Raw genomic sequence first — 20,373 nt, forward strand, 5'->3', positions numbered from 1 at the left:
GAGCTGGAAAAAAAGTTATCAAGTTGGTAGATTCGAAAACTTAATGATAACTTTTACAAATAACAGACCCTTATAATTGCATATACGTTTCATTTTGTTTTCTGTAATGGTATTGTTTTCGCTATAAAAGTAATTAAATACTACAAGGAAGTGGATTTATATATATATATATATATATATATATATATATATATATATATATATATATATATATATATATATATATATATATATATATTTAATATATTTTTTCACGGAATTGTTTCATTGTCATAAATATATTTATGACTATATATATATATATATATATATATATATATATATATATATATATATATATATATATATATATATATATATATATATATATAAAGTATATATAGTCCTAGGCACTATACGTTTTTTTCTTTTTAGTTCAAGACGTAGTCCCAATCAATTTAAATTCTTTATGAAATACCATGTGAAATTATTTTTTGAATATTTCTAATTAGTAATATAATATTATTAATCTGTCTAAATAATTAAAGGGGACAACGTGGGATAGCGAGCTGGAAAAAAAGTTATCAAGTTGGTAGATTCGAAAACTTAATGATAACTTTTACAAATAACAGACCCTTATAATTGCATATACGTTTCATTTTGTTTTCTGTAATGGTATTGTTTTCGCTATAAAAGTAATTAAATACTACAAGGAAGTGGATTTAAAATATATATATATATATATATAATTCTCTTCTTGGATACCATAGAAAATACCAAACTATAAGTGCGCCTACCACCCCCACCCCCACATGGTCTGGTGAGCTGTTGTTCACGCTAAATGTTTACAATTGTAGAGCCGGGTTTAGTGACGGCTATTGGGGGCAGATAATTTAGTTTTAAACGATTTTAAACTTAGGGGAGAAAACTAAGAGGAGGCTGCTTTCAATAGGGGGTATGGTAGGGCTTGGGGGAAAGGAAGGGGGGGGGGGGTATCGTCCTTTACGACCTACAGTTTTAAATCAAATATTTTAAGTGGCAGCATTGGTACTCACGAATTCACAAATTATGAATTACTGAAAAGAAGAAAATAAAACAACTAAATAGCGGCGTATGATACGCGCACACACACACAATACACACACATTGTGTACACTGAAATGTTCATATAATTAGTTCTTCGTTGCTCACATTGTATTAATAGTAAAAAAAAAATTAAAAATAATTTCACACATTTTATTTAAATAGTAAACATAATTGAAAAAACGAACCGTATTAATATATGTGTAATTAACAGTGATAAAAAAATTGAAAATGTCTGGTATAAAGTTATTGGTTTAATTAAAATAATTTTTTACATGAACAAGATTATTGATCTCGCTGATAATTTAATTACTGAGGTCTGTGTTTATTCACTAATTGAACAGATGCTGTTTAAACTGGTTTTTTTTTAAATTTTTACTTGTTAAGTAAATTTGTCGGTATTTTTTTATATTACAATTTTCAAAATCAAGTTTATTATCCTCAATTTTTTTTATTGCTCATAACCTCTCAATCAAATGGTATTTTGTTTTTCACCTATTAAGGAAAGAAACCACACACATTTTCGAAAGTTTAAATTTATTTCTGCTAGTATGGGTTTAACACTAATTCTGATAGTAACACCATTTAGCTATCTAACCTGAACGTTTCTAACCTCTATTTAAAATCCTATAAGTAGAGTTCTGTTGCTTCAGATTATATATTAGAACCGTACCAACATTATCTGATTTAAATGGATTTGAGAAAAATATTTAATCGTTCTTGCTGGTAGCGAGAAAATAACCTGTTTGTAAAAACATGCATGTGTTGTGTTGTATATAATGGTGGTTGGGGTAGGCAGTATAAAGGTTTTTGCGGCGCAACATGTTTATTGATAGGGCTGGAATTTGTTCTAGTTTCATACCGAAACACTATATAATGAAAGTCAGTTTCTACGATTAGGCCTGCAGTCTTTTGTGTATAGTCTCTGTTTTTGTTTGTTTGTGTGTATATGTGTGAGTACTTGAGGGGTTTCATACAATAAATCGATGATTTGATAACTGAATGTACCCTTCAGAGAATGGGCTCGAAATTAATCGACAGGCCTATTAATTATTTTGAAAAATTCTGCACAGTGTAATTAAAATTAATATGGTTATGAAAACCTGATTGTTTGATTTTTTTTGGCATCAATAAATATTTGATGTATTTGACGTTTAATTATATCTGGTAATAAAACGTTATTATAAAAAAAAACACACAAACAATTTGATTTTCACCCGATAATATACATCTAGATCTCTAGCTCTATCTAGAACTAAAATATATGTTTCTATACTAAACTATTTCAGACCTTAATTATTGTATACACATCTTTGTTTAGCTATGGAATTGCATAATAAAAAATAAAATACTGAAAACGAGATTTTCAGAAGTTATACTAGAAATTAGTCTCATCTGACATTTTTAAAACATGCCTTTGGTTTTAAAGGTATGTTATTTGTCTATATATTTAAACAGAAATCAAATTGTGGAACAAATAAAAAAGGTGTGCAACCATTATATTTTGACAAATCCATAAAACGTCATAACTTATTCAATTATATATACGACACTAATGTAAGTCAATTAAAATCAGTGGTAACATCTGACAAACAATTAGCAGCCAAGCCTAACCAGAAGCCACGTCACTTGCCACGTATAGGCCACGCAGATTCTTGTTGACGCCACATCTAGATATCCATCCAGTAATTATTACAAACAACGCTCAGCAACTTCAAATACAAAATATTCGATTAATCAGAAGATAAGTGTTCTTGATACGGATAGGTAAGTTAAGCCTGTTATAGAATATCCTATTAAATTAAAGCTCATGTACGAACTTACTCTCTCTCTCTCTCTCTACCTCTCTTTCTCTCAACATTTTTCCTAGACTATTAGATCAGCATCTTTAGCATCTTGTGTAGAACTTAAACATTCAAACTTTCGTTGAGAAAAATATAATAACACTAAATGGGTCATCTAAAAAATATTTAACAATGGAATTAAAAATAAAGCCATGTTCCTATGTGGAAACACACCTTTAATTATGCAACGTGAGCAATCATTTTTCAACACGAAATTTCGAGAGAAACAAAAAAACTATCACGGCAAATACAACGACGTCATATTAAAGGAGTTAGACAATATTTAAAATGAAACAAAGTAAATAAACGGTTTAAATGATTGTAGGATTAAAAAAAAAGAATAAAAACATAAATGTTAAAAATAATACATAATTCTAATTACTTTATTAATAATTGGGCCACCACAAGTAAGTCCTAACTTATTTGTCTCATATTAAAAATATATTTTCTGTTTGCTTTTAATTTAGTTGCGATTTTGCTCCTATTTTGATTAAATGTCCGTCTCCGTATTAAATTTGCGGATCCAGTTAAAAACGGGTTAAAAAGTCCTATTTCGATTAAAATTTCTTTAGGCTTAATAGTCCGTTTCTCAATTAACTTACGTTTGCAATTATATGTCTGATTCCTATTGAAATACAGGTTTAATTTATTGACATTTACGTTTTGTGATACATATAACAATCTAGTTTTAGGAGAGGTTCCGTTTCAGTTTAAATTTCGTAAGTATTAACGAGTTGGCTCCGGTTACTGTTTAAAATTTAGTTTCTGGTTAAAATTTCGTCCCCATATAAAGTTCCATTTTAGATTAAATTTCGTCTTCAATTACATTTTATATACTGGCTAAATATTCGTTTCCGATTACATTTCAGTATTCGTTTCAAAAGCATATTCCCTAAACAGTAGTGAAGGTTGGCGATCATATTCTGTTGAGAATTTCGGTAACGGTAAAAGTTCTATTTTCGGTTTTGTTATCCTGATTGGAATAAATTTCTAATTTGAATACAATTTTAATTACACGCCCCAATCATCTGCATTTATTTGCCTTATGACTTTCGTTGAATGTTATTTTTGTTACTTTAGGGCAAGAATAGTTAAATGTTTGTTTAATAACTTTTTCTGAGAAGCTCCACTTGAGTGTTTTCATCTTTATGATTTAGGGCGTCGTGTACCAATAACGACAATGAAACTACAAACGTTGTTGTTTTCTTACCTGACTACTTTAAATTGCTTGACGTGTGTGGATGGCAGGGATGACGAGACCAGACCTAATCTTCAAAGCAGATCATCTGAGGGAGTAAATATTGCCTGTCGTTATAATTATATATCATTTATCAAATCTTAAACTTTTCTATATTAAGTTCACATGTAAATGGGACATATAAATAAATAAATAAATAAATAAATATATATATATATATATATATATATATATATATATATATATATATATATATATATATATATATATATATATAACATGTGAACCTAATATTAATAAAAATAAATAAATAAATAAATAAATAAATAAATAAATAAATAAATAAATATATATATATATATATATATATATATATATATATATATATATATATATATATATATATATATATATTACTTATTACCTATTTTACATCCTTGCATACAAAGTATAGTGGAAAATTAGTCTGTCGGCCTGAATGCCCATCAGAGTGCTTTGTGTCTCTCTGTCTTTATGAAAACAATATAACTTGATAAACCTGTCAGTTATGTTAACAAAATATAATCTATGTGTATTATATTTAATTTGTAGCTCTATATTTTTTTTCTGTATTATCTTTTGAATGTTTTCCCGTAACAGGAAATATTCTAAATCAATATCATCGTTTCAAAAAGCCAATAAATTTTGTATTGTTTTTTTAAGTTGACGAAATTTGAAGTAAAATTAAAGTAATTAAATTTTATGGTCAAACCCCCTATGGTCAAAGCCCCTCTGTGGTAAAACCCCCAATGGTCGAACCCCCTATGGTCAAAGCTCCGTTGAGGTCAAACCGCCTATGGTCAAACCCCCTATGGTCAAAGCACCTGTGGTCAAAGCACCTAGGACCCAGACACTCTAACTTGGGTACTTTTTATTTATGTATTCTAAAATACTTATAAATAGAGTACAGTTTCAGCTAGGTGTGCGAATTTATAAAGAAATAGGTAAACAAGTCTATTCTATTGATTCTTTGAAATTTGTATTCACTTTCAGTGACAAAAATTTCTTTTTTTCTCTTATTTCCATTACTGATGAAACATTTCTTCTACCGAAACGATTTTTTTTTCAAATAATTCACGTTGATCTAACCCCGATGATATAAAGTTTTGCTAAATTATATGAATTATTTACTTTATGAAATATTCACACGGTTAAGAATTGCAATTTTTTTTTCTGAGGCAATTGTGATATTATATATATATATATATATATATATATATATATATATATATATATATATATATATATAAACATTTTTTATTTTTACAGTATCCATTACCTTATGTTGGAGCAATTAAGTTTCCTATGTATTCAGGAAAAGAGATTGTTATTGAAGGAGTTATCCAAAACCAAGCTACATAGTTAGTTGAAAAATATTTTTACGAATTGAATCGAAATGTATAACTCTTTTCTTTTTTTAAGCATTAATGTTGCACTAGCCTTCCTTGAAAGATCATGCACGGGCTAATAATATATCTACAAATGACTTGACTTGTCTGTTTATTAAGCATCATAAATGCAGCATCGCCTGTTTTGAAAATATACTAACCACAAACAACCAAAACTAAAACTAAAACACAAAATCAAACAAAAACCTAGTGAAAACACAAACTCAAACGAAAACAAAACGCAAACATAAACGCAAACGCAAACATAATTGTAAGCACTGAAACATAAGCACAAACCAAGACACAAATTAAATACAACACAAAGCACAAACGCAAAAAAGGACAACAACAAAAAAAACAGCAAAGAAAACGCAAACACAAATACAATAAAAAAAAACACAAATTCAAACACGATGGAAAAATTAACGAAAATTAAATACAAACGCATACGGAAATGCAAACACAAACGCAAACACAAAAACTAACACAAACACATAAGCGAAAAAATCAAACACAAACAAAAGCACAGACGACAACATCAAAACAAAATAAAAAAGTAATTTATTTATGTATTTATTTTTTTATAATATATTTATGTAAATGAGAAAATGATCTAATTTGCATACTGTTTTTAAACAAAATAGAAAATTTCCAAAGGTAATATATTTAGTTTAGTTTTGTTCTTTGCACCATAGGTCAATGAAAACGAGTGTTTGAAATTAATCAACCATATGTTTTTAATCAATAATTGTCGATCAAGTTGTTTCTTTTAACTAAAAGCATGTCATACAAGCTTGTCCGTCCGACCGACACAGAAGCGCAGAATAAATTTCATTATTATATATTAAATATAAATAAAGATTAACTCTGTATTACACGTCTTTTTTAGAGGGAAAAAATCTATAAAGATAGTGCGTTTCCGTTTTTTAATGTCAATGAATATCAATTGCATAAAGAAAAAAGAACAGTAATTATTATGAAGGAGAATGAAGTACAATTTGAATTTACCTAAAAATTTTATATACCCACAGCTTCTCCGTGAAACTCTGCAATACTGATATGTGTGACTACGACGTGCCTTTCATAATGTTAATTGACTTCATTGAAAACATGCGGGTGATGTCATCCTATTATGATTTCCCCTCTGAAGGAATAGAAAATCCTGGAAAATTACCTTTCAAACATGGACAGCAATTTAGAATTGATTTAAAAATTACAAACGAACTTTTTACGGTAATCACACGCATACACATATCTATATATATATATAAAGCAATGTATGTTTGTGTTTATGTGTGTGTGTGTCTATTTTTATGCATTACTACAACTCTCATCACATTGCCGTGAAACTTTGAGAAGTTGTTTTGAATATTCCTGGGAGGTTTCTGCGGAATTTTTTTTCTAATTTGCAGGGCAGGCGTCCCGGCAAGGTGCAATTTGTTTTTTCTCTATATACGGTATATAAAAATAAAAGTCGATTTTGATTTGACATTGTTTGGGGAGTTCATTATAACATTCTAGGGAAGGGTTCTGTAAAAAAATAATTTTTAATTTCGCTAGGGCGGCGCCACGAGAGGGTGCGATTTTTCTCTGTATACGGTATATTACAATAAAAGTCGATTTTGGTGTGACATTGTTATCCGATAGCCATGACTTTGGGGAGTTGAATGGGACACTCTGGGGAAGGGTATTGTAAATTTTTTTGCAAGGGCAGCGCCACGTGAGGGTGAGTTTTTTTCCCTCAATATTCGGTAAATAAAAATAGTAAAAGTTAATTGCCGTGACGTCGTTCACACGATCGCCATGAAATTTTGGGAAGCTGTTCAAAATGTTACTGGGGAGGTTTCTGCGCTAAAAACATTTTCAAATTCTCAGGGGTGGCGCGATTTTTTTCTCTCTATTTATGTTATATAAAATTAAAAGTCGATTGCGGTCTCACAACGTTCATACGATAGCAATCAAACTTGATTAGAACACTTCAGGGAAGGGTTCCGTAAAACATTTTTTTTTTATTTTGCCAGGGCGGCAAAAATTATAGTGAAGATTTCTGTAAAAAAAAACTTGTTTTTTAATTTCGCAAGGGCGGCGCCACGGAATGGTGGGATTTTTCTCAATATTGTTTATAAAAATAAAAGTCGATTTTGGTTTGACACCATTTATCTGATCGCCATCTCAGGACAAACGATCTTAGGGACAAATGATCTCACGGACACAAGATACCAGAGCAAAATATATTAGGACACATGATACCATGGACAAATGACCTCAGACAAAATATCTCAGACAAAATATTTCGCGGCAAAATTTTAATAGTGTATAGGATTATTTAATTGATCTCTCTCTGTTCGCATAGTATTTTCACAAGCTATAATATAATCAGTATCTTCAGCAGTGGTCGGCGTGGTAGATAAAGCTCATGGCTGCGAAACCGAAACGTCTCGAGTTAGAACCCTCGGGCAGATGGGGAACATATACTCTTCTAGGAGAGACAAGTCCAAAATCAAACAACTGCTTCCTTGCAGTTTGTTCTTGGTTTGACAAAGATTATGGAAGCAAATCCAAAAAAAAGCAGGCTGAAATCGGAGTCAATGGCCTCAATTGCGCATAACCAGTTGGAACGGATCCTTAATTGCGATGGAGGCGTGGTTGAGTCGGCAAAAGCTCATGGTTGATAAATTCGTAAATAGTCTCGAATTGAAACCCTCTGGCAGTATGGCTCGGTCCCTTTCAACACTAAAATTAAGAACGAAGAAGAAAAAGAAGAAGAGTATCTTCAGCGATATATCGAGAACTTGATACGGACTTTTGTTGAAAAAAATATGTTAGATGTTTTAAATGTATAAACAACATTTTATTTGAAGAATAAAAATAAAAAAAAGGCTTATTCGAATGTAGAAAAACAATTTTAATCAGGCAACCAAAAAATAGTTTATAGCTGTGACAACGCAATAAACAATGACATCACAATGTGTGCTCTAACACAAACCTAATGGCGTCATCTTCCGATTTTAGAATATAAAGAAATGAACTATTTCATTGAAATTCGATTTAGATCTACGTAGGCTATGAAAATTATTTGGGCCTAAACTTATAAAATTTACATTATCTATTTGGATTCTAGATCTAGATTTTGATCTAGAGATTCTAGACTTAGATTTAGAAATTCTAGATCTAGATCTACTAAAAAAATAGACTTAGACTCTAGATAGATCTAGATCTAGACTCTATTTAGATCTAGAATCTATTCCAATAATACATTTCTACACTAAACTATTTCAGGCCTTAATTATTTTATAGAAATCTTTGTTTGTTAAGCTATGGAATTGGCTAATTTAGGATACAATTTAATTTGAAATAATTGGGTCTATTGGCGGGTGGTACGGATTCGAGACTAAGTCAATCTTTTTTTTTTCAATTTGTTTTTTATATATGAATAATATAGTTGCCTCTCGAGACTTGGCAGGACACGGGGCAGATGAAGTAGAGTACACCTGTTTCTGTCTTTTCTGCATATGAAGAAATAGTGTGGTCAGACCCATGCTCAACTGAAATAGGTGTTTTTAAAAGATAAAAATAACTACCATTGAATTTACATACTGTAAACAATCTCGTGACAACGGGATAAACAAAATAGTTTTTAAATCAGATCTTTCTAACATATCATGTTCTCAGGTTTGGGTGGACGGAAAAGTGACTGACACTTTCAAAAATGAAATGCCCTTGGAAGATATTATGTACGTGCAGGTCGACGGGCAAGCAGAGGTTAACTGGATTCTATTCTCAGTAAGTTTTCAATGTGCAATATAATGAAAAAATAATTTGACTTGTCCTGTCGCACATACGTTTTATATTTTACTAGCCGTCCCGGCCAGGCCCTGCACTGGCATCTCTAAAAAACGTATGTGTAAAGGACCATAACTTGTGTGTTTAGTAATCAGCATTTACCCGGCATTGCCCACCATAACCACAACCAACCAAAACATACAAAAAATGCAAACACAACACTAATACAAAACAAACACAAACGAAAACACAAAAACAAACGCAAAGACAAACCCAATCACAAACACAAAGAAAACACACACACTGAGGCAAACAAAAAAGCAAACAAATCCAAATCCAAACGCAAACACAAACCCAACCACAAACACAAAAAAACACTGACGCAAAGAAAAAGCAAACACAAACGCAAACGCAAAGAAAAAAAGCAAAATAAAACAAACCCAAACCCAAACCCAAATCCAAACGCAAACACAACCACAAACGCAAACCCAAACTCAAACACAAAGAAAACACAAACGCAAAGATAAACTTAAAGTGTCCACAGTATAGCCCGGGGCGCCAAATCGCACCATGACGACGTACGGCGTAACCGCCTGATTCAACTTTGTAAACGACTATAGTACCCAACTTATTCATAGTTTTTTGAACTCACGCGAACGTAGGTACAATAGCGAACATGGGAAGGCCCGGGGCGCCAAATAGAACCCTGTCGGGGTGCCGGAAGACGCTCGGATTTGATTCACTTAAAGAATATAGTAACCTTTATTATCCATAGTCTATCGCACTGTTTAAAACGAAATTATGCACCATAGAGCTCACATGATAGCCCAGGGCGCCAAATCGACCTTGCATTATTCGTAAATGGAAAGAAATAAACATATAGAATTTGTAGGACCTGGGTTATTAAATGTTATTGTTTAAAAAATAATAATTTGTAAACAGTATGTTCAGTGTATAGAATAAATAAAAGGCAGTATTAAAAATACCAACAACATTGCACTTAATCAATCCCCGCTAATTATGTAATTATTTTTTTCCTAACACCAAAACAAAGTGATAAAAAGTAAATTCTTTCTTACCCCAATTTAATGGGTTTTTTTAATGGGAAGTAACTGTGTTTTCAAAATCAAGGGACGTTATGAGAACTAGTGGACAAAATGCAAATACATTTCAGACACAATTTTAGACATTTTATAAACATTGATACACTTTTTTGTTTAAAATTTTATTCGAGTGCTATGAAACTTTGGAAAGTTAATGAAATTACTTCCGAGAAGGATTCTACAAATATAAAATGTAATTTCTAATAGGCGGCACTAGGGAGGGTTAAGATTTTTTATAATACACGGCTTGGCGCCCCGAGTTCCATAGAGGAATTCTTAGCACTTGCTATCCGTTATTTGGGAGCGTCCCGAAAAGCGTATAGGGGTACTACTATATTCAGCAGTAAAGCTGCAAAAGACGTAGCCGCCGGCACCCCCCCCCCCCCCGTACCCTGAAGCCGAGTGACCCGAAGCGCCCCGGGCTCCTTTTGCTTTATAATTTCGTTTAAAACATAAGACTATACACCAATATATTATGGGCAATAAATTCGTTAATTGTATCGAATCAGGCGGGTCAACCGGCGACCTATCAGGGGGCGATTTGGCACCCCGGGCTTTCCGGTGAGCGCAATGGCGCCTACGTTCTTTCTTCCTTCCTTCCTTATACGGAAACCGGCTTAGAAGGTTCACTTCCATTAGCCAGGCAGGCCTCAGTGTGGCAAACCCCGAAAGAGTTTCCCACACATCGGTCGCTACTTCCGTGGGCTCTCACCGGGCTTTCCTTTCCCACCCACCAGACGCGGGACGTCGTCCTACCGCCTGGTACCCAGCTTGATCGTGGGGGGCATTCCGCCAGATCAAAACCCTCTAGCTGCTGTTATCTGCCACTGGCCATTCCGCAACCACTAGGGGGGACATGAGTTTGGTCGGACCAGTGGCATTATTCCGAAGCCCCGTTAAGGCCGCCGCTTAAAGTCAAAATAAAGATCTGGCGGCGAACTCTTTTGGTTCCCGGCAGTCTTTTACCTCTCCTCTCCCAAGCTATTATGTTGGGGACTTGGGAGTCGGACGTACCAAGCTCTTTGGAAGAGCCGAACGCATACAGCAGTTTTACCCGACCAGATAAAAAACCTCCAGCTGCTGTTGGCTACCACTAGCCATCACGCACCCACCAAGGGGGTCATAAGCTTGGTCCGATTAGTGGCACACATCCGAAGCCACGTGAAGGCCGCAGCTTTTAAAGTCAAGACATCTGGTTAGGGTCGAGAGCAAAACCCTTCTTGGTTCCCGGCAGTCTTGCACCTCTCCTCCCCAGTAGCGTACGCAGGGGGGGAGCAGGGGGAGCGGCCGCTCCCCCTCTGGCCATTTTCAGCAAAGTGGCGCCTTTTTGGAAACCTTTTAAACTCAAAGTTTTAAACAATGATTTTTGTTAAAAAAGTTATTTTTATTCGGCACATCTATATAAATCACAAGATTTCTTTTCATGCAGCAATAAAGCAGAGTTGTACTAGTCTAGTAGTGTCTACGTTTACAACACATATTAACAGCTGTATCAAGTTTGTCATTCTAAAAATAACCATTACGATCCATTGCAATTTTAAAAAACCTCTACGGGTAGTATCACTTGGCAAGAGGGGTGTTAAGTTTAAGGCAACTGTATAATGTATTTGCTTAAGAATAAGTGATCTAGAAAATATTATACATAAATCTTCACCCATAATTACTTTATATATACAGTTTAAATCGTGTAATTAATTTTTTAAAATTACAATACAGACACAAATACAACTGATGTGGCGCCTCTATTTAAATTTACTTATAGGCAAACTGCGTAGTGGTGGAGAAATTTTGACAAGGTCAACAACGTCATCACCATGACGTAGTAGTATTATGACAGTTTGGGCGATAGTGATTACGATTACAAATTATATGAAACAGTTACAACCCCCTCTCGAATGGACCCCTCTGTAAAAAATATTGTCATAATACCACTGCTACTCATTCAAATCTATTTCTGAATCAGTATATATGTGTATTGAATATGTATGTTTAGAACAGTCATCTAAAAACTGACGCTATGTTCACTCTGAGTTGGTTATCCCCCCCCCCCCCACCCCCCACACCTCACCACCACAATTATGTAGAGCGACATTAATGTCACACCTAAGTATACACTGGGTTGGATAATTGACCTAAAGTGACCGGACAGTGGTGAATGAAGTTGAACACCCCCCCCCAACACACCCCGAACTGATCTGTTAAGTACTTGTAGAAAAACGCGTAACGATGTACCAAAGTACCATGCCGCAAGAATCAGAGCTTTTGCAACAGGTAAAAATCTGTGAATATTGTTTTTGCAATTACCAATAAAAAGGTGTGTTATCAATACACTGATCTAACCCATACCTATCACTATGTTAAAAAATGATATTTAAAGAACAGTAAATTAAAAGATGTATGATCTGAACAAAAGACCGATATTTTAGTTAAATGTAAGCTATAATTCCGAAAGTTTTTCTATTATATTTTAAAACGTGTTTTTATACGAACTCTTGATTTCAAAAACTTTCATTATGCTGTAATACTTTAGCATTTATGATGACGATATATTTAATTCTGATTGTAGAAAAAAAATTATAAACACGAATATTGTTAAACAAGTATATTACATGCTAAATCTAAAGTAATTATTGATTTGTTTTGACATTTATAATTAAATATGTATTAAATTTGTAGATATATACATATTTATATTAAGAGAGTGAATATTTCCCCTATTTTGCTTGTCTTAATTAATGTACCAGGAATTATTATGTAAATTTTTTTTTTACAAGAATAACAAAACAGATTCTGTTGCGTTTATTTTTAGCGCAATTTCCATTCTGGAGAATTGCGTTTATTAACCTGTCATTTCTGGATGTATGAATGAATGGATGGATGTGTCTCCGCAGCTTTAAGTCGTATCTTCTCCTCAACGAAGCAATATCGAGGACTAGTTCCAAAAGCAATTATATTAACCCTTTATCTACTGACGGTACTTATAAGTACCACTTTAATTAAGCGCCTGTATAATTTTTAATTTAATACGAATTTTAAAAATTATTGATGTAATTAATAGTACCATCAGAGCACACGGTCATTTTTTAGGATTTTTAGAAAATCGAAGATTTTTTATGTGGAGTTACATAAATATTGTCCTGATAATTAATTATCGAAATGTACTCAAAACATAATATTTACACATTTATAAGAAAGTTAGCATATGGTTTACCTAAAAAATATTGTAATTACATGTTGATTTCTAATAGTAAAAGAATAACAAAAATGAAAGTAGTAGTTGCATGCTCGTTTACTAGGTTTAGTATACTTCATTTGTATATCAAAGCCTAGTTCTAGTAGTAAGATTTAATTTGTTGGGTTTCTTTCACGGATTTCCCGGAAAAGCCAAAACACCTCGAAAAAAATGCAGTTTTTTTGCCCATATCTCGGCAACCAGACCACGTAGCGACTTGAAACATGTACCAATCGATTCCTGTCATAATTTAGAACAATATTGCCGAAGAAAGTTCTCAAAAATATCCTTTCGTTCGGTCACAAATTTATTTTTAAATTAATTAAAATTTGGACCGAATTAGTAGGCATTTTTATCCAACCACACCATACGCGTCATCACGTTCAATAGCTGCGCCATCACGTTCAATGGCTGCGTCATCACGTTCAGTAGCTAGGCGCGCAATGGTTTTTAGTCATGTAACTCTATTGTAAATAAAACATGTATTTTAACCAATGGTTTTACTAACCCTGCTCTTGATTTACGCTACGACAGAGCTATTTTTAGATAACATAAGGAAATTGCGCTAAAATTGTCACTATACTTTTTAATTACCTTGTTTTGGTTGTGGTATATATATATATATATATATATATATATATATATATATATATATATATATATATATATATATATATATTGTTTAGATTGATACATTTTTTGTTTTGTCATCCTACATTGTGTGTTTTTTCTTATTTCTTCAAGTGCTACTTACAATTTATTTTACAACGTAGCGAAGTAATGACATACAGCTAGTAAATAAATAAATTAATTAATTAATTTAAAAAAAACAATATATATATATATATATATATATAATACACGTATATACTACGTGTTAAAAATTCGGCGCCTTTTTTTGCTCTTTTCGCTCCCCCTACAACGAAAACCTGGATACGCCTCTGCTCCTCCCCCACGTTATTTAGAGCAAGCAATGGAGATTCGCCCGTCTAGTGCGGACAAATCTCCTGGCTCGCTAACATGTAGGGATTTTGGAGTCCGACGTACCATGCTCTTCGGACGCCTACGTTGCGAAAGAAAATATTAAAAGTCGTTTACTAAACCAAATCAGGCGCTTTACCCGGCGTCCTGGCAAGGTGCAATTCTGCGCTCTGGGCTGTTTTTTGAGCGCTACGGTGCGATAGAATAAGGATAAAATAGGACGCTGTAGTCGTTCACTAAATTGAATCAAGCACGTCCGATGGCACCGCGTCAGGCTGCTATTTAGTTCTCTGTTTAATCGCTAGAGCACCATGGCGCCTACCTTAGTTTTAAGGAGACAGGGGCCGTACGCGACGCATCTGAAGTCGTGTAAAAGCGTGCTCCAGAGAGCGCCCTGATACATGGACGGTCACCGAAGTGTGTTCTACTTCACTATTACCGTGAGTGATTAACGTAAACTCAATGCTTTCATGAAGTAGTATAGGTAAACCTGTGCCCCGATAAATATGGTTCAAGCTCAGGCATTGTTTACATTTAAAGAACTCAGTTTTAGAAAAAACAAATATCTAAGAATATACGATTGAGGCAACTCTTCTTATAAATTTCGTCAGAATTTTTTTCTATTCTCGCGGGGACGGGCAAGCTAGTTTTTAAATATAATTTATAATTATTTTGTAAAGCTCATAAATATATCTATTTTTGTTTGTTTTGTTATTAACTATGATTAATGTTATTAAAAATATTATTTTTTCAGAAAATGAACCCCGTAAGTGTGTACGCAATTCATATTTTAAAATATATAATTTTACTTTTAGCATAGATGAATGACTCTCCTTTTAATATAAGAAATTTTTTAAAAACAATTTCAATTTGCTTCGAAAAACAAAATTGCGAAGTAACTCGCATAATGTATACATTTAAAATAATCAGTATAAAGTGTTTAAAAACAATTTTTTTTTCTAAATTTAAGGCCACTATGGAAAAAATTGAAAGACGCCAGGGCGGTGAAAACATTGTCATCTATGGATATCCAACCAACGATACCTCACAGTTTGTATTAATACATAATTAACCTTTTTGGTTCAGTAGTAAATATTTTTTAATTAAATACCACAAGTATTTACATGTTATACTTTGCCTAGAATTGGGCATGTGATTTATTTAAAATCTGATGATTACAAAGAATGCAAGACAAATGATTATGCAAAATATGTTGGACGAAAATGTTTCACATTTTAACATATTTTAAAAATTTTAATCAACAAGTAATGTATAAAAAAATAGAGAGTACTTTTTAAATTATCAATTACTATTATTTCAAATTATTGCCATTTATAATTAAGATATGTTTGATTTTTTTGTTCATAGTAAACTATTTTTTTCAGCTTTAGCATTAACATTAAATGCATAGAGGATGGCAGTGGAAATACTGTTTTCCACCTAGACGTAAGATTTAATCACGCGGGTGACATTAGAAAAACTGTCATTGACCATTATCAAAACGGAAGATGGGTACAATATCTTGGATATGACGATTTTGACTTCGAAGTTAAAAAGCAGTTCATCATACAGATTTTAACACGTCCAGGTTCAACTTCGGTAATTTTACAATTTTTTTTTTAATTTAGATACCACAGATAAAAATTATTTTTATTTAACATGTTTCAGCGTGATTAATAAATCCATATGTTAATAGTTGTTAACCTTCAGACAAAAAAAAGGATATAGCCACTAATAGCAGTTCTTGTGGTCATGGAAACCACGAGAAGGTGTGAAAACTAACACCTTTTCAAAACTTTGTCTGTTCTCAAAAGAGATTTCTTATATCTGACATCATATTTAAAAATTTCTCAAACGAATCTATACATTTATATGTTTTGACATTTTGATAGTATGTATTCATTTTTAATACACATTTTTACGAACAACTACGAACAAACATTAGGGGGTTGTGCTATATAAATATCAATATTGCCTGGAGCATTGCAGTTAACTTACAAACAAAGTTTTGAAGATTGGAATAAAAAGGTGAATGCATTTAAAAGTTTCAGTCTTTTACGACAAAGGGTTCCAGATCATTAGCGATTTGAATTTCGCGAAAAATTTCTAAGTGAGAAAACTTGAAAAGAATGTTGGAAATGGCACTGTACGGTTCCTCTTACAGGAAACAATAGAAGACGTCTTGTTTAATGTGGAAGATTCATTCGAATAATAAAATGCATATTGATTTTAGTTTTAAATTTCAGAGTTTTTTTTATATAAGCAGAAATAATGTATACAGGATTAATGACTATTATAATTATACATTAAATATCATATTCTCCAAGTACTATTCTAATAACAACTATTAATTGACTAGAATAAGTTCTGTTTGTTAGCTTGTTTTCTCACTTCTATACAGTGTCTATCACTTCTTAAATTTTAACGTGCACACGTTTATTGACTCTTGATAATAGCCTATAACCCAATTCTGTGTTCAGTGCTAGAGACTCCCCCCACCTGCCCATTGATGTTAATGATGTTCAAAGAGCCTTAAATTACAAATGATCATTCAACCGTGAATAACACTTCCGCGTAGTTAGCATCAAGTATTACGTTAATGCTTCAGCGATCCGTTTCGAATTTACATGAGTGTTTGTAAACCCTACAAGCAACAAAATGCTTACAAATTAACACATGTGTCGTTTATAGTACGGTGTAAAGTCTAATGTACCCGTTCAAACCTAACACAAAATAATGTATCGCGATTAAAAATAAGTCGTTGGTTGACTATCACACAGAAGAATAAGGAATGGGCTTTCGTTCATTCTTTAAACTTACTGGCGTTAACTCAACGTCTCTGAAATATGATCTTTCAATAGTTGCATCTTATGAGTATCAAAGGTAAAAACAAAACAAAAATGACAACCAATTGAAAAATGTCAAATTTTACTTATATCATCAGACATACTTTACATATTTTGCGCTTAGATATTTTGTCATGTTATATTTTGTTCTGTGATCTTATGTTAGTTAGATCATTTGTTTCTTGGTTGTAATTCGATTTTCCTAAGCCGCATTACCAATAAGTGTAACTTAATTTTAATCCCTCGTATGCAAAGTTAGAGTAAGTATAACTGTAATCCTACATAAATCGAAGTCGGTATTTTCACAAGATACGAATTTTTACACCTCCCTGAGTCAGAAAAACTTAATTTTGCAAGTTTTTCCGTATGTCGGTGTGTCTGTCAGCCCGTGGTTCTTTTTTCTGTGTGTCTATAAACACGATTTCATACATGTTCAATTTGTGTGCACATTTTTTTTTCTACTCTGTTCTAGAAATGTATTTCAAAAATGAATTTCAAAAATTCTAAAGCCCTGTCGGATAGCAAATGCCGTCCTAATTATTTTTATATCAGAATATTCGAGAAAGATTATGATAGATTAATCCTGGTTTATTTTAAATTTGTAATGATAAAACTAAATTTCTGTGAGATATCAACTGATTCGTTCTATAAAAGTTTCTTAATAAAAACGTGTAGTAAAAATTATTTAAAATAAAAAAATGATAACGATTTGAAAACGAATTACTTCAGGTTAAAGTAAACTCCAAATTCGAAAAGAGGTTGGATCACAAAATGGACTGCTATGATCATGTGGAATATGGGGGATACGTGAAAGTGGAGAAAATATTGACGACATAAGCCTACAACAGAGCTTTACACTTGCACATACGATGCATTGTATTTTCTGTAATAGTATTACTTTTAGAAATAATAAAAACAATTGTACACATTTTATTTAAATAGTAAACATAATTACAAAAACAATCTTATACTGAAAAATGTATTATTGCCTATTTGTAGTAATCCAATTTTCGAATACTAATTGACCAGGTGCAATTTCAACTTTTTTTTTATTTGGTAAGGGTAATTGTCGATGCTCTCTTAAATTTCAATTTTAAAAATCAAATTTATTTAAAAATTAAATTTGTTAACCTTGTTTTAAAATTGTATATGATAGTTTGTCATAAAGCTCTGAATCAATTGATTTTGTGTTTATTACTTAATTTCAGAAAAAAGTGTGTTTTTCAATGTTATGATCCTTGTTAGATCATGCAAATAGGTGCGAATGAATGTTGGTGCGGGCGTAAATTGAACTAGTGAAAGTGTAACTCGGTACACGTTAATGTGACGTTTAGGTGTAGGATCGTTGTTGCCGGGGAAGAAGCTTAAAGAAGTCTTGTTCTTTCTGTCTAGGGTGAGGTCATGTATGTAGTCAGGTTTCAATATCGTCCGCCCAAGTCGTAATATGTATTATTATGGTGCTATAAATAATGAACTTAAATAATGCGATCTTGTCAACGTTAATGTCGTCGTACTTGTCAGAACTCTAGTGTAAATACAGAATTGGTTAGAGAGGAATTGAATGATAGTATAATCCATCTCACTGCATAACTGCTGGTTACATAGTCCCCAGTTATAACACTTGAAGGTATTTACAATAAACGTAAGGATATTGTCTGATTGAATATTGAATAATTTTTACTAGTATTAAATGCAAAAATCCAAATGAATCACGAAACAATTCGTTTTTTTGGTAAAGGTGCCAAATTGCACAATTGTTAAAGGTTAATTATAATTAAGGTAGTTGAAAACAATTCTGGTTTTACAATATTATTTTTTCTATCTTTTGCTTTCTTGATGAGGTCTAGTCATTTGCTCTTAGTGCTTTACACCTTCCAGCCATAGGCCAGAGACAGTGTTTGCAGGTTTACGTAGTAATACACTCAGAGAAAGACCACTTTAAAATCATGGCAAAGCATATACATTTTAAGGGAGTACTGTTTTAATATTTTTTTTTCTTTTTTTTGTTTTCATTTTAGGATTTCAATATTTTTCAATACAAAAAAAAAACAAATATTCATTGTTCAACCTACTATTTAATTTTAAAAGTGTTATTAATTGTGTCTAGATTTTCGACCAAGCATCTGAAGCCCCCCCCCTCCCCGAAGAAAGTCTACCGCTCCCCTCCGCGCGAACGAAATTAAATTTATATAGAAAACTTATACCTTTACAAGTATCCGCCATCGTGGAAAATTTAGCCCGCCCCTCCTGAAATTATCAAGTGCCCCTACGGAGAACAAATGTCTGGAAGAAACACTGATTGTGTTATGGTTTTTCGGGATGTGTTTCAATTTTTAAAAATTTCCTGTTTAAATAGTTAAATTTAACTGTTAAAACTACAATAAACCTTAAACACAAGTCAGAAACCTCTGCAGATGCGTTTGTCGCAAAGGCCAGAGCTGGACCTGGACGAGACGGCTCGTACTAATTCAAGTCTATAGTTATTACTATCATCATCAATCATGCTTTAAAAGTATCAATATAGTTTTTATTTTCTCACGTAAAATCATTGCCAATTCTGTTTAATTATTAATATAAGTTATCTTTTGATTTTGACAACCGATGCAGGGTAATCCTGAAAAAAATAAAGCGTGGGTTACCTCCCGTAGTTATTAATCATGTACTAATTAATTTCGATAACTCGCTACAATAGGAATATATTTAGACACAATACCCTTGTATAACCTTTTCAATTTAGAAATGCAAGTAGGGGTTGTTAGTACTACACCAATTTCAAAGCAATTGATGGGGGGGGGGGGGGTAGTGACCCAATAACAAACTCCTTTTAACGAAACAATCCTACATCCAGCTTTATTAACAACCGACTATATATAATATCGCTAAAACTATCTGCTCAC

General features: G+C 32.5%; 1 protein-coding gene across 1 annotated transcript in view; it reads left to right on the forward strand.

The window, feature by feature from the left end:
• Positions 1–16,405, forward strand: part of LOC131935660 (uncharacterized) — a 24,582-nt gene extending 8,177 nt beyond the window's left edge. Inside the window, exons 2-9 of the mRNA XM_059292178.1 lie at positions 4,064–4,200; positions 5,413–5,504; positions 6,563–6,764; positions 9,204–9,314; positions 15,385–15,396; positions 15,601–15,680; positions 16,016–16,218; positions 16,341–16,405. Of these exons, the coding sequence (XP_059148161.1) occupies positions 4,064–4,200; positions 5,413–5,504; positions 6,563–6,764; positions 9,204–9,314; positions 15,385–15,396; positions 15,601–15,680; positions 16,016–16,218; positions 16,341–16,405 (902 nt within the window). The remainder of the gene's footprint in view (positions 1–4,063; positions 4,201–5,412; positions 5,505–6,562; positions 6,765–9,203; positions 9,315–15,384; positions 15,397–15,600; positions 15,681–16,015; positions 16,219–16,340) is intronic.
• Positions 16,406–20,373: the final 3,968 nt, after the last annotated feature.

Source organism: Physella acuta, unplaced genomic scaffold (genome assembly GCF_028476545.2).
Source record: "Physella acuta isolate Inbredline_101_S28 unplaced genomic scaffold, ASM2847654v3 ptg000151l, whole genome shotgun sequence".
NCBI lineage: Eukaryota > Metazoa > Mollusca > Gastropoda > Physidae > Physella > Physella acuta.